Below are 12670 nucleotides of genomic sequence, written 5' to 3' on the forward strand. Positions count from 1 at the left end.
AGGTGAGCAACCTTCCCTTCTATCACTTCTTGAAACGACGTTTAGATCTAGGTGAAACGGGGAGGTTTGTGTTTGAATCTCAAATACCGTTTTTCTTCGTTTTCGAATCAAAGAGGAAGAGTGGAGTTGCGAAATCCTTGTTCTAACACTCACCCAACCTTGGGTTACTAGTTTTGAAGAAAAGGAAGCAACGAAAATAAAAAATGGGAGAAGGAGGGAAATTGGTCGCGGGTAGCAGAGGAAGAAGATGGAAAATTCGAATTTTCCTTCCTTTCTTTTTCTTTCCTTTGTTTTTCCTTTCTTCCTTTTTCCTTCTTTCCTTTATATAACCTTTTCTTTTCATTTTCCTTCCTTCTAATTTCCTTTCTTTCTATTCTCTCCAAGCAAACATATATATATATTAAATATAACTTAACAAATATCCCAAAATATCTAGATATTTGTTAAATTACCATTTCACCCGTAACGCATTAAATTCTCCGTAAAGGATTTACCGCACTTAATTTAAATTTATTTATCGATAAGTAATTCTAAATGGTGTCAAAATAACTTTTTGATCCTATAAACTCCAAAATATTATTAACTTTGGCTAAAAAGCCTCCGAGCCAAAATCCAAAATATATAAAATACATAAAGTATACTTTAAAATTATGGGTCTTACACACCTCAAATTAGAGTATTAAGCACCTTAAAGTGAAAATTAAAATTAATTTCATTTAAAAAATTACTCCTCAACTTTTTTTTACTAATAACATACATATAACATAAGAAAATGTAAAAAACAATAATCTTATCCAAGTAAAAAAAAAAGGGAGAAAATTGTAAATACATTAAAGAAAGTGTAGAAATCTCGATTGAATACATCCCATCATAGAAAAGTCTTTTATACACCTCACTTAGATTTGAAGGCGTGAGAATAACTTTCATTCGTTACAACTTTAGATAGATAAATTCAGTAACATGCTTTTTAGCATCAAGGCTACTCACATTTTGTACCAATAATTAATTGTATCAATGGATATGTTAAAAAAAAGTGTTGTAAAAATAATTTTTTGTGCAAGTGCAGCAAGGTATTCCTTTGACCAAACATTGGTCCCCACTAATATCCAGTTATATGTGAACGAATTTTATATGTACATAACAAGTAAATTCATGAACAAGACAAGAACATCAAAGCTAAAAACAAAGAGAAATAATCCATAGAAAGATCTATCTTCTTCAGTGAACTAAGCACTTGAAAGGACTTCAAATTAAAAAGTTGGAGATGGTGCAATATAAAAAGATTCAATAAATGAATAATTATGCTAGCATATGATTGTGTGGAAATTAGAAAGAAAGAAAAAAATGAATGACTAGAGAATAACCGCCACTACACAATTTCCAGTGAGATCACCTACAAGTATTGTCCGGTATAAAGGCTGAAGAAAACATATGCACCAGAATAGCTTTTGTTTCTTCCATTCTATCTGACTGATAACTATGCTCAGTCAACTTAGTCGTGACAATCTTTTTCGCTTCCGATTCTTCTTATGTGTAACAACACTGTCTGTGTTACGGTTACCTGGAGTAGATAAAACTGAAGATCTTTTGCCAATGTAGGTTCTTCCTTTCTTTGACACCCACTTCAGAGGCATATTGGTAACTACAGTGCCAATATCAGTAGAATTATTCAGTTCAACAAGTTTTTGGATTTGATCTAGCATTTGGTGAGTCCAAGCCAATGAGACGTCCAACGCAAACGAATCATCCACTGGTTTCCTCCATAGATCCATCAAAACCTCTTCAAATGACCGAAAAGACATTGATCGTTGACAACCTTGTAGATTGTCACAAATCATGTTTACTTTGAGGACATGCTTGCAAAGGTTACCTTGCAAAGACCAAGAACAGTCACAGAATGAAAATTCTGATCCCGGATTCCACACAATATGTATTAAGCTTCTGTCTTTCTGGCTTGCAACTTTGGCAAAGAGACGGTCTTTATCGTCTAGGGAGACAGCAGAGTCAGGAATTTGAAGTGCTCGATGCCATGACGTAGAAGCAATATATCCCTCCTTTACATTCTGGAAAGAATCACTTTCATCAGCAAAACGATCAAGCCAGTAGCTTGAATGTAACTCAGTTGTTAACTTGTGGACTAACCAATCTACTCTTTGCAGCGCTCCAAGATGTGAATCGTCAAAAAGTTTGGCTTTCAATTTAACATGGTAGGCTTCTAATGCTCCAGAAGCTTCCTGACTTGCTAACGGAAAATTTCTCATCATAGAAAGCCACATTTCTGCATAACAGAAGAAATGAAGGGTAAGGACAGTAATTTAACATATCAATGACTAACCGACTACACCAGAAATATCTGAAGCAAAAGCAAAATGACAAAATCACCGCTACTTCTCAGATACATCTTCAATCGAGACCCAATTGTCTTTTGGATACAATACAACTTCAATATGTCTTAATAACTAGAGACACAAAATTGTATGTTTGTGACTCATTTATATTAGAAATAATATATTTTGACATTTGTGGGGGCAGGGACTGAACTACATATTAGGGGCGGTTGCCACCCCAAGAGTCAAAAAAATTCTGACCACGTAATACTAAAGTTGTGTATTCGCACCCCTAGTGATAGGATGTCTACTCTGCTCTATCACCTAGAGAGAGCCACTCTCTTCTATTATTAAAATGCAAGTTCATATCATCTCTACAGTATTAGTATATGCATCACAACTATGAGAGTGCATCCCAATTCCAAGTGATTATACATTTACACATTTCATGCCACATTTGTTATATGTAGGACGTCAAAAAAACATTTGTTATAGAGTTAAATAAGTTCAGTCTATAAAATTTCAATGTTTTCTTTTTAGTCTATATAACAAATTTCTGCAACTGAAAACAAAACATTTAAATTTTATAGGGTAAAAATTTATTTAACCGTTATTTATTTATTTATATAAGTATTTAATTCATATAAATTCTTCATGTACTCTTGTAAATTGTTTAAATTTTTGCTCCCGTTAAATATCTTTCCTAGTTCCGTCCCTAGGTGGGGGAAATATACAAAACTTTGCCTATGTGTTGTGATCATAAATACTTTACATATAATTCTTTTAACATATCTTGGTTGTGTTGTATCATATCCTTATCGTACTACGTATTCAGACTTCTTAGGTAAGGACTACGGACACAGTAAGTTAACATATCAATGACTACCAACTACACCCGAAACTTCAAAAGCAAAAGGACAAAAACATTTCAGCTGCAACATATGATTTTCAAGTATGCATGGTAATATGCCACCATCCAAACATTGATTTTGTATGTTTATGCAAGAGAGAAGAGGAGAAGGATCTAACCAATCTTGGGCACCCAGGAGACTTTGAAATATTCCATGAAATCAGTTTGGTCAACAAAATCCAGCATGAATTGTTCCAAAGCAACTGATGTATTTGTGCCTCCCCAAATGCTGTACACTATTGTCCCCAGACGCTTAAAAATCTCCCGTTGAACCTCAATATTATTGCATTTCCTGACAATATTTCTTAGCCATGATCTACGTATACGCCATAGTGAAAATAGGACAGGACAACCAAATATATCTCTGTAAAAGCAAACAATAAAAGTAAGACAATTAAACACAACTATATAGAACTTTAAACCAAACTTGTTTTAAAGCAATAAATCTTGCCTCAAAAGATCAATATCAGCTGCAGCGTCGTCAATTAAAAATCCACTGACTTTCCATCCAGGCTCAACACTACGAGCTCGGTCAATTAAAGCGTTAAGCCACTTAGACACATCAGGCTTCGCAAAGCTACGCGTAATGATCCATGCGACAGGAAGTGCATGTTGTCTTGAATCAAAAACAAGTAGTGTGAACAAGGGATACTGCCAACAGGAAAAGATAACTAAGTTAGGTTGATTGAAAATATACCTCAATGTGAACAAGATAAGTATTATTCTATTAGGTCTAGTGTAACTTAAAGGTCGTGAAGAAAAAATAATTACTTTAAGCCTCTTTACACCAAAGGACGAGTCTGCTGCAACAACATTGCGATGACCAAAACGAACCATTTGCTGTAGCTGCCATTCTGTTTGGATCCCCAAGATGAAGGGGTCTGACTCTGAAGTATCTTGATGAAAAAATACAGATTTTCTATTGCGTTCAACCCACATGCGGATACTAGCTTGATCGTCAAGATCTAGCTCATGGGTAGACCTTTTGATAATCATGCCTAGCTTGTGAACATACTGAGAAGCAAGGCTATTGACTTTTGCATTTGAACCACAATATCGCTCAATTCCTTCAATGTGTTTCTCCAAGATATTCTCTTCCGGAATGCCAAGATATATCATGGACATTGTTTGCTGTTGAATTTCATTGCATATATATGGAATTTTTTTGGCACCTGGGCCAATGGCATCTCTATCAAGTGGTCCATGGCAGACAAAACCAGACTTGTTAACATGACGCCTCTCATTGTATATAATAAGTGCGAGTGACGGACGGGCATAAAGACGTTTGACAACAAAATGACAGGTACAACCTCGCATTGATTGAGGTCTAGCAGCACGATTTCGGGTATTAAGTCGGTATCTCCGACTAGGTAATATGCCTCCACCCTCCCCATAATTTTCTGGACCAAACGAGCACCAGTACCTTCACAAGGAACAAAATTCAACACGACAACATAAATATTGGAATCTTGATTGTGCACATGACTTCTTAAGTATCAAATTATTAGTTTGCCAGTATGCTATTGATTCCAAATTAAGGACAGCAAAAGGAAAATGGTTCAAACTTCAAACTTATGATCATAGGTAACATTAGGAAACTTAACAACGATAAAATTTTCTAAGAAGAAAACATGACATCATTTCACACTACTAATTTCCAATGATCCACAAAAAACAAACTACAGAAAAGAAAGCAAAAAATTGCTTGAAAAATTCAACAAATGTCACATAAGTCAAACAATTTTCTGATCATTCAACCAGTACCTTCACAGAGAACAGAGTTCAACATGACAAGATATGCATTGCAATCTTGATGGTGCATGTGATCACTTTAGTTTCAATTTATTAGTTTACTAGTACTATTGATTTGAAATTCCAGCCAGCAAAAAGAATGGTTCTAACTTACGAAGATGTGAAGCATTAAGGAACCTAACAAGGATCAAATTTTCTACGTGGGGAAACATGTGATCATTTCACACTATCAAATTCTAATGCTCTACCATAAACAAACTAAACAAGCAAGAAAATTCTACAAAAGTTTTAAAAAATTGTCACAAAAGTCAAACAATCTTATGATCACGCAACTAAAACAGTAAAAACCATATTATAAACTTTTAAATCTTGTTCAAAATAATTTTGAATAAAGTGTAAGAAGCAAAGCAAAAACTCACAGCCTGTACTCAAGGTATTCATCATCCTTGTACTCCTTCAAGGTGCCAATAGTTCGTTTCCTTCCTCTCTCGATATGAAACCGAGTCGGGCACAACACGTTACAGCACTCACCAATTATAAAAGCATCAACTCTGTCGTAAGGGATAAGGGCAACCTCATCATGGTGTTCAGCATTCCCAAACTTGGTCCAAGTTAAGTCAGCAGAAGAGAACTCTTCTTCAGGTGGATCTTGTAAAGGAATCTTTTCTATTGATTCAACTGTAGCCATCTCCATGTCCATTAGGGTAAAACAAAAAACCAAACTTTTTTCCTTACACAAGAATCTAAAACTCTTCCAAAAAGCGGAAGAAATAAAAAAGTATGACGCATTGAACAGAACAGAACACCCTGAAACAACATTCAGAAACGACCCTTTAAAGATAACTAGTAAAATATTCGATTTTGCTGAGTTTTAAGGGTTTTATGCAACAGAAGATAAGCAATTCAATCCAAAAATTGAAAGGAAAAAAAAGCACAAATTAAAAATAAATGAAGATAAGTTCATCACTGAGAAATGAAGGGTTTAACCTTTTGGTTGAATACATTCACAAGATGAATGTGTAGTTTTGGTGAATTTTGATGGGATTTGTTAGAGTTGGTAAATCGGGTTACCCGGCCTGCATTGGACTCAGGCTTTTTGGGCCGGGTCGGAAAACCTGGGGTGGAAAATGGGCGTCAATTTTGCTGTCCAAGCCTGGCCCTTTGCAGGATATGGGTTTTCAGGGCCGGGCCGGTTCATACAAACATTTTATTTTTTACGTAAAAAAATTGATTTAAAATATGTTAAAATAAATAAATAGTACTGCCAACTGATACAAAGCTATTCAAGTAACGTTTTCCTAGTGTGGACATCATTTTTATAGATGAAAAGAAGAACAACAAAAACCGTAAATAGTTTAAGGATAACAAACAATCATACTGCAAACATAAACTAAAACTGAAACACAAAATAGTTTAAGAATCGCAAACATAGACATAAAAATTGAAATAGCTTCACAATCACAAACATAAACATAAACCTTCAATAGCCTGGGGTATGTTTGGGAGGAGGATTTAGAAGGGCTTTGGAGGGAAAGGTTTTGGAGGGTTAAGTCTATATTTTAATATGCATTTAGGATATTAAATTAATTAAAGGAATAACACAGTATATGATCATATAGTATTTCAATCACATTTCAATCACATTTCAATCATTCTTATATTCTTTAAAAACTCATTTGCAAGTCACGATTTCAAGGCTACAGTGCAAAAACCACATGAAAAGCAATCTCAAATAAGAGAAAAAAATCAAGTCACGATTTTTTAAAAAAATCCCTTCTCCTCTCCTTCACAAAATAGGCACGATGTTTGAAAGAAAAAAAAAAGTAAACATAATAGAAGAACAATAATTCAATGAAACAACACACAAAGAAAAAATCAAAACAAAACTAAAATGTTCAAAATAAGAATCAAAACAACCATTGAAACAACATAAAAGAAGAACAAATAAGAGAAAAAAAACATGGTAAGGATGAATAGAGACGAACCAGAAGTAAACGATTGATAAAGCAGGAAGGACGGTGCCGGATTGCCGGAAAACGGTGCCGGAAGGTGGAAGGTCCGTGGTCTTCAGTGATGGCAAAGTGAAGATGGTTTTGGAGTGTTGGGTGAAAGGGTATATGGAATAGTAAGAGAAGATAGAACTGAGCCAAAAAACAGAAACAACAAACCTAATTTTTAATATATTATATATCTATTATCTATTAAAATGATACTCCAGTTTAACTTTTTAATACATTATATTTTTAAAGGTTAAATATATATTTTACTGCTACAAAATAAATAAATAAATTTACTATTAATTTTTTTGCTTATTTTTCTATTTTTTTTTATTTGTAACAATAATAAAAGAAAAACACATTTGGTGTAGCTTATTTTACTACTAATATTACTTACTAAGGAGTTAAAGATGATAGGTTTTTTAAACTTTTCCGTAATTCATAATCATTAACTCATTACTTTATCTCTTTATCATTTTACATTTTGTGACTTTGTATCTATTTTTTACGTAAAAAATAAAATGTTGAAAATAGCTAGGAGACAAATTCTGATCTGACAAGTACTCCTCTGGAAAATAGCTAGGAGAATACTCTGGATCATACTGCCAGATGTCCTCTAGCATCTCTTTCAAAGTTTCTTCACTGGGATCTAGCATCTCTTTCAAAGTTTCTTCACTGGGATTTTCGGCAGTATCCATATCCATGGGGTTTTCTTCAAAATTTATTTTTGCAAATTGTCGCTCAATTTTTATTTCAGAGTTTTGTTCTTGTCGAGTAGAGCTTTCTCCCGTTTCTTGTATCCTCCCTATCTGCCACTGGGAATTGTTGAGTACTTTATGACCGGTGCATGAAAATCCTTCTGGACTAATCGACTGCCATTGGGACGGAAGATCTCCATGACTGATACACGTTGTTTCAGCTTGGGCTTTTTTCCTGATTATGAAGATTAATAAAATTGAGATAATCCATTAATTCATTCATAACCTTTAAATTTTGGAGGATAATCTTCAATAGTTTCCCATAGATCAGCATAATTTGCACTAATGAGGAGTTTGGTCCTAGAATCTGTTAGATATGGTCTATGTATTATGAAAATCGTCTTAAGTTTACCAATAACTTCCTGTGTTAATTTCGTTCCTTTGACCTCGTCTAAGACCGGTTCCAATTGTTTTCTCCACCATTCCAATGGAGAATACCATCCAAGTGCAGTCCAAATTAGGGAGTTGTGATTTTTTGGATCTGTCAGGTGCTTATGCATTGCTTCAGTTGGGACATAGATAGGCATAACATACAAACTAGTTGCAAACCAAATATACCATAAATGATTTTTAGTAAACTTAAACTTTGGGTCTATCATAAATGGTAAGTAGAACGATGTGTCTATACGAAAAGGGGAATGATCTGGAAATCTTTTCATCTCTTTCATGATTTTCACCATAAAATAAAAAAGATTATTTTTTGCGTACTCTATTAGCCTAAATGGTGAAAAAGACGGTTCCACTCCAGGAGGAAAATCTTTGATGGTAGAGCCATAGGCTGGTAGTGATTTGAGCATAAGGATCAACGGAAAGGTGTGTTTTTTGGTGACAATTTGAATAGGCTTCATAGGTCTTGAAAGCAAATCAGGAATCAAGTTCTGATTTCCTTTGATATGTTTTACCGTAAAATCATATCTCGAAAACCAGTCTTTGAGCCTAAGAGTTTAGGGATCCGGAGGCATTTTATTCTTAAATTCAAGAATTCTAGGGAAAGAAGAATTGTCCATTTGGACCTCGAACTGATAACCCCTCAGGTGGAAGTCAAATTTGTGTATTCCCAACTTAACTGCAAGTGCTTCTTTGTAGGTGGTATGATAATGTTTTTCAGCTTCCTTGAATTGTCCACTAGCATGACCACAATAGTGTTTTACTCCATCGATCTCTTCTATCAAGATTGCTCCCCAATAATGATCAATGGCATCAGTTTGTAAAATTCTTTTCCCATTACCAGGAATTTTTAGGGCAGGTGGAGTCTGGGCAATCCTTTTCAAGGTTTTGACAGCTTCAGTGTGCTTTGGTTCCCATGGCGAAGAGTTTTTCTTAAGCAACTGTGATAGTGGACTTGTATATCTAGCCAACTTTGGGATGAAATTTCTGATATAATTAATTATTCCAAGAAATTGCTGGATTTGTTTGACCGTGAGGTTTTCATCTGGAAAATTTAACAGTTCTTGGGCTATGTGAGGCTGATGTTGATATTTCCCCTGAGAGAAGTGCATTCCCAAAAAATCGATCTCCGTCTGGGCTATCTGGCTCTTCTTTTCGGATAACATTATTCCATGTTCTTGGGCTATTTGGGAAAATTGGCCCAATAACTGTTTATGAGCCTTTTCATCTTTTGAAAATAACAACACATCATCGATGTAAATGAGAATACTATCGATAATGGGCTCAAAAATTCTAGTCATGGCCTTTTGAAATAGTGAGGGAGCTACCTTAAGCCCAAATGACAATACTGTCCATTGGTATTGAGCATTAGGAATGCAGAACGCCGTTTTATAACGATCATTTGGATCAATACCCAATTGCCAAAATCCCGACTTCATATCAAACTTTGAATAGATCTGAGCATCTTTGAGGAAGATGTTTAGTGAAGAGGTTTTAGGAATGGGAAATTTGTCATCTTTCAGAAAATGGTTAAGAGGTTTATAATCAATGGCCAACCTCTTTTTTCCCCTTATTTTTTCAGATCTCTTTTCCACATAGAATGCTTGGCAAGCCCATTCGAATTTTGTGAGTTCTATCAGACCTTGTTGGAGTAATTGATTGCATTCTTCCCGGACCAAAGCTAAATCTGAGGGACTCATTCCTGGATGAGTAGCTTTGGTTGGATTGATATCTTCATTAAGCTTGAAGGGAAGTTGGACAAAAAAGTCTTTGTTTGTCCATAGAGGTTTTGGATGAGAGAATTGTCCATGATTGTCTGCACAAAGTTTGAGTAGTTTGGATTTGATTTCTTCGTATCCAGCAGGAACTTCAGAAAGGGAATACAACTTTAATATCCCTGAATAAGGTTTAAATTGTCGCTTAAATTTGATTCCTGTAGGGAGAATTTGAAGCCTATTTGCTGCTGAATAAACATCCATTCCTACAACAATATCTTTGTTTGGGAGGCTACTACCAATGACCTTCGTCCAAAATATACATTCGGGGAAGAATCTGATTCCAATTCTTTCTTTTGTCATCAAATTTGTCCTGAAAGTCTTTCCATCTGCTGCTACAAAGTATGCAGCATGTTTCACCCATGCTTCTGTAGGGAGAATGTTTGGGTTCATCATTGTGATTTGTGCACCGGTATCCATATAGGCTATAACTTTCTTGGGGTGAGAAAATTTTGAGGCAAGGACATGGATCTCCACACAAGGAAGAGGAGGAGTAGGTAAAGTGATTCCTATTTCCTTGAATGAGTAAATAGGAAAACATCCATCATCTTTTGATTCAGCGAACGTCGCTTCATCTGAAGAAGAGTTATCCGAAGAGGAGTTTTGAAGAGCAAAAATTGTTTCTTCATCGGCATAGCTCTGTTATGAATACAAGGATTCTAAATCACCTTCTATAGGTTGGAGGGAGTTGATCAACTTGGCGGCTTTGTTGGTCTTGTTAGGACATCTCTTAGAAAAATGTCCTTTTTCTCCACAGACAAAACACCTTTGATTTTCCTTTTTCCCCCTAAACGGTTTCTTTTTGAAGAACTTCAAAGCTTTCTTTTTCCTTATCTTCTTGAAGCTCCTAGAAGGTCTGGTGTATTTTTGCCGATGATGTTTCTTTCCTGTTGTACAACTACATATTTTATCTTTGCACTTGATTTCCAGATAAGGCTTCTTGCATGCCTTGATAAATTTAGATTTTTGTTGCACAATTTCTGAGAAATGCTGGTGCAATCTACAAAGCTTTTCAAGTGCTTCTAATGCTATTTGGTGTATCTGGCCGAGGCTAAAGGTTTTAACATCCTTTTGAGCAGCTGCTATCATCCTATGAATTTATGGCTGGAGTTCTTGAGGCAGCGATGAGATATATGTATTTTTTAGGGTATGATCATTGAAACCATTGAGGACATAATACCTCTGGGTCATTCTTTGATAGTGTCTTTCAAGATCTTTGACTTTAAGGGAACAACATCTCATCTCAAAGAACTCTTGTCTGCTTTTCCTGTCAAATATCTCCATATCACCAATGAATTCATTGTGGAGAATTCCAAGGACCGCATCAGTATTCACCAATCTGTGTAATTCGTCTTGTTTGAAGCTACCAAGATTATGGTACCATTCTTTCAACGTACCCGTCATTCGGCATCAAAACTCTTCAATAATCTTATAAGTGTCTGCACCTGTTTTCATCATTTTAGTGTCAAGCCATGCGCCAAATTCAATGAGTCTTTTTCTCCAAAGACTAGGTGGGATATCATCAAGCGTGAACCATGGTCCATTGTTTATTTTTGTTTTCCACGAGCCTAAATTTTCTTCGAATGAGTCTTCATAAATGGATCCTTCATCCTTTACATTTACAATAAAAAGTCTGGAGATATTCGCGTAATTTCTTTCAGACTCTGATTCTTGCTCTGATGCTGATGAAAAGGATTCAGATCTTTCATCAGTTGAAGCATCTTTGGAAGAAATATTTTCTTCAAAGGAAGAGGAATCTTCACCCTTTGAGGATTGTGGAAGAGAATTACTTTCTTGTGGGAATTTTTGGTTCTCCGTAATTGTCATGGCTTGGAAACTTTTTTCCGGGATTTCTTCTTTCTGAAATTTTGGAGGAGGTGTTTCAGGGACATCCTGGGAATCAGAGGATGACACACTTAAGCAAGTGGTTCTTTCTTTGGACTTGGAGGTTGAGGCTTTCTCAGTTCTGGCAGATCTTGATCTATAGGCTGTGGGTATGTATTTAGCGTAATCTGGTGGTGAAGAAGCATATGTTGGATAGAAAGGAGAGGGTCTATTTGGTCGTGAAAAATAAGAAGGAAAGTTAGGAGGATTAAAGAAAGGATCTTCAACGTATTTAGATTCTTCCTTTTTTGAGGCTCTCAAGAAATCATCAATCTCTTTCACTTGGCCTTGTAACATCCTGATCTCTCTTTCTTTTCGGTCAAACTCTTGGCCAAAAGTTCGTTCTTCTAACATCCTTCTTAAGTCATGATCCAACTTAGAAACTTGAGCTTTCAAGGTTCTGTAATGTTTTTGCATCTTTTGTGACAGAAACTTGAGATCTTCATCTGTTTCTTCTATCTTTTCTGTAATCTTATTCACCTTTCTATTTAAATTCTGGAGAGTGTCATTTTGAGCAATCATGTTCTCAGATTGCCAATTAAGAACTTCTTCTGCCTGGGTTAAAGGTTTGAATTTACCATCAGGTTGGACTTCAGTGGGTTGTATGAAAGGTTTGGATGACCTGTTTGTGATTGGGTCTACCTTTCTTTCTAGAGTAGGGAATTGTTGGTCATATTCTGGGGTAAAAGCTGTATACATGAAGCAATGGATTGGATTGGTATTTTTTGGAGGTTCTAAAGGTTTATAATGGTCTGAGGGAGACCATGAAATAAGGTCAGGATCATCTAGTTTTCATTAAACAAACAATTATTCAAAAATAAGATTTCGAGAAAAGGTTATGACTAAAACATTGCAGGTATGTTCTGTAAATTTTAAGTTG

The 12670-nt window shown here is 35.4% G+C and overlaps 1 protein-coding gene across 2 annotated transcripts; it reads right to left on the bottom strand.

The window, feature by feature from the left end:
- Nucleotides 1–1193: 1193 nt before the first annotated feature.
- On the bottom strand, nucleotides 1194–7147 carry LOC101498464 (uncharacterized). 2 transcript variants are annotated; one of them, XM_012718853.3, is made up of 7 exons: nucleotides 6975–7147; nucleotides 5409–5796; nucleotides 4009–4660; nucleotides 3689–3888; nucleotides 3357–3601; nucleotides 2143–2278; nucleotides 1923–2063 (listed from the first exon to the last, which is right to left on the bottom strand). In XM_012718853.3, coding segments are annotated over exons 2-7 (1515 nt in total). In that variant the 5' UTR covers nucleotides 5690–5796; nucleotides 6975–7147; the 3' UTR covers nucleotides 1923–2062. The 2 variants fall into 2 exon arrangements, with proteins under 2 accessions (XP_012574306.1, XP_012574307.1); XM_012718852.3 differs by having other exon boundaries at nucleotides 1194–2278.
- Nucleotides 7148–12670: the final 5523 nt, after the last annotated feature.

Source organism: Cicer arietinum, chromosome 7 (genome assembly GCF_000331145.2).
Source record: "Cicer arietinum cultivar CDC Frontier isolate Library 1 chromosome 7, Cicar.CDCFrontier_v2.0, whole genome shotgun sequence".
NCBI classification, from domain to species: Eukaryota; Viridiplantae; Streptophyta; class Magnoliopsida; order Fabales; family Fabaceae; genus Cicer; species Cicer arietinum.

Coding starts and splice junctions, on each gene's coding strand:
- LOC101498464 (XM_012718852.3), bottom strand. CDS start 5,689: ATGGACATGGAGATGGCTACAGTTGAATCAATAGAAAAGATTCCTTTA. Junction 4,661..5,408: donor GAATACCTTGAGTACAGGCT/GTGAGTTTTTGC, acceptor TTCCTTGTGAAG/GTACTGGTGCTCGTTTGGTC. Junction 3,889..4,008: donor TTGGTGTAAAGAGGCTTAAA/GTAATTATTTTT, acceptor TCCTGTTGGCAG/TATCCCTTGTTCACACTACT.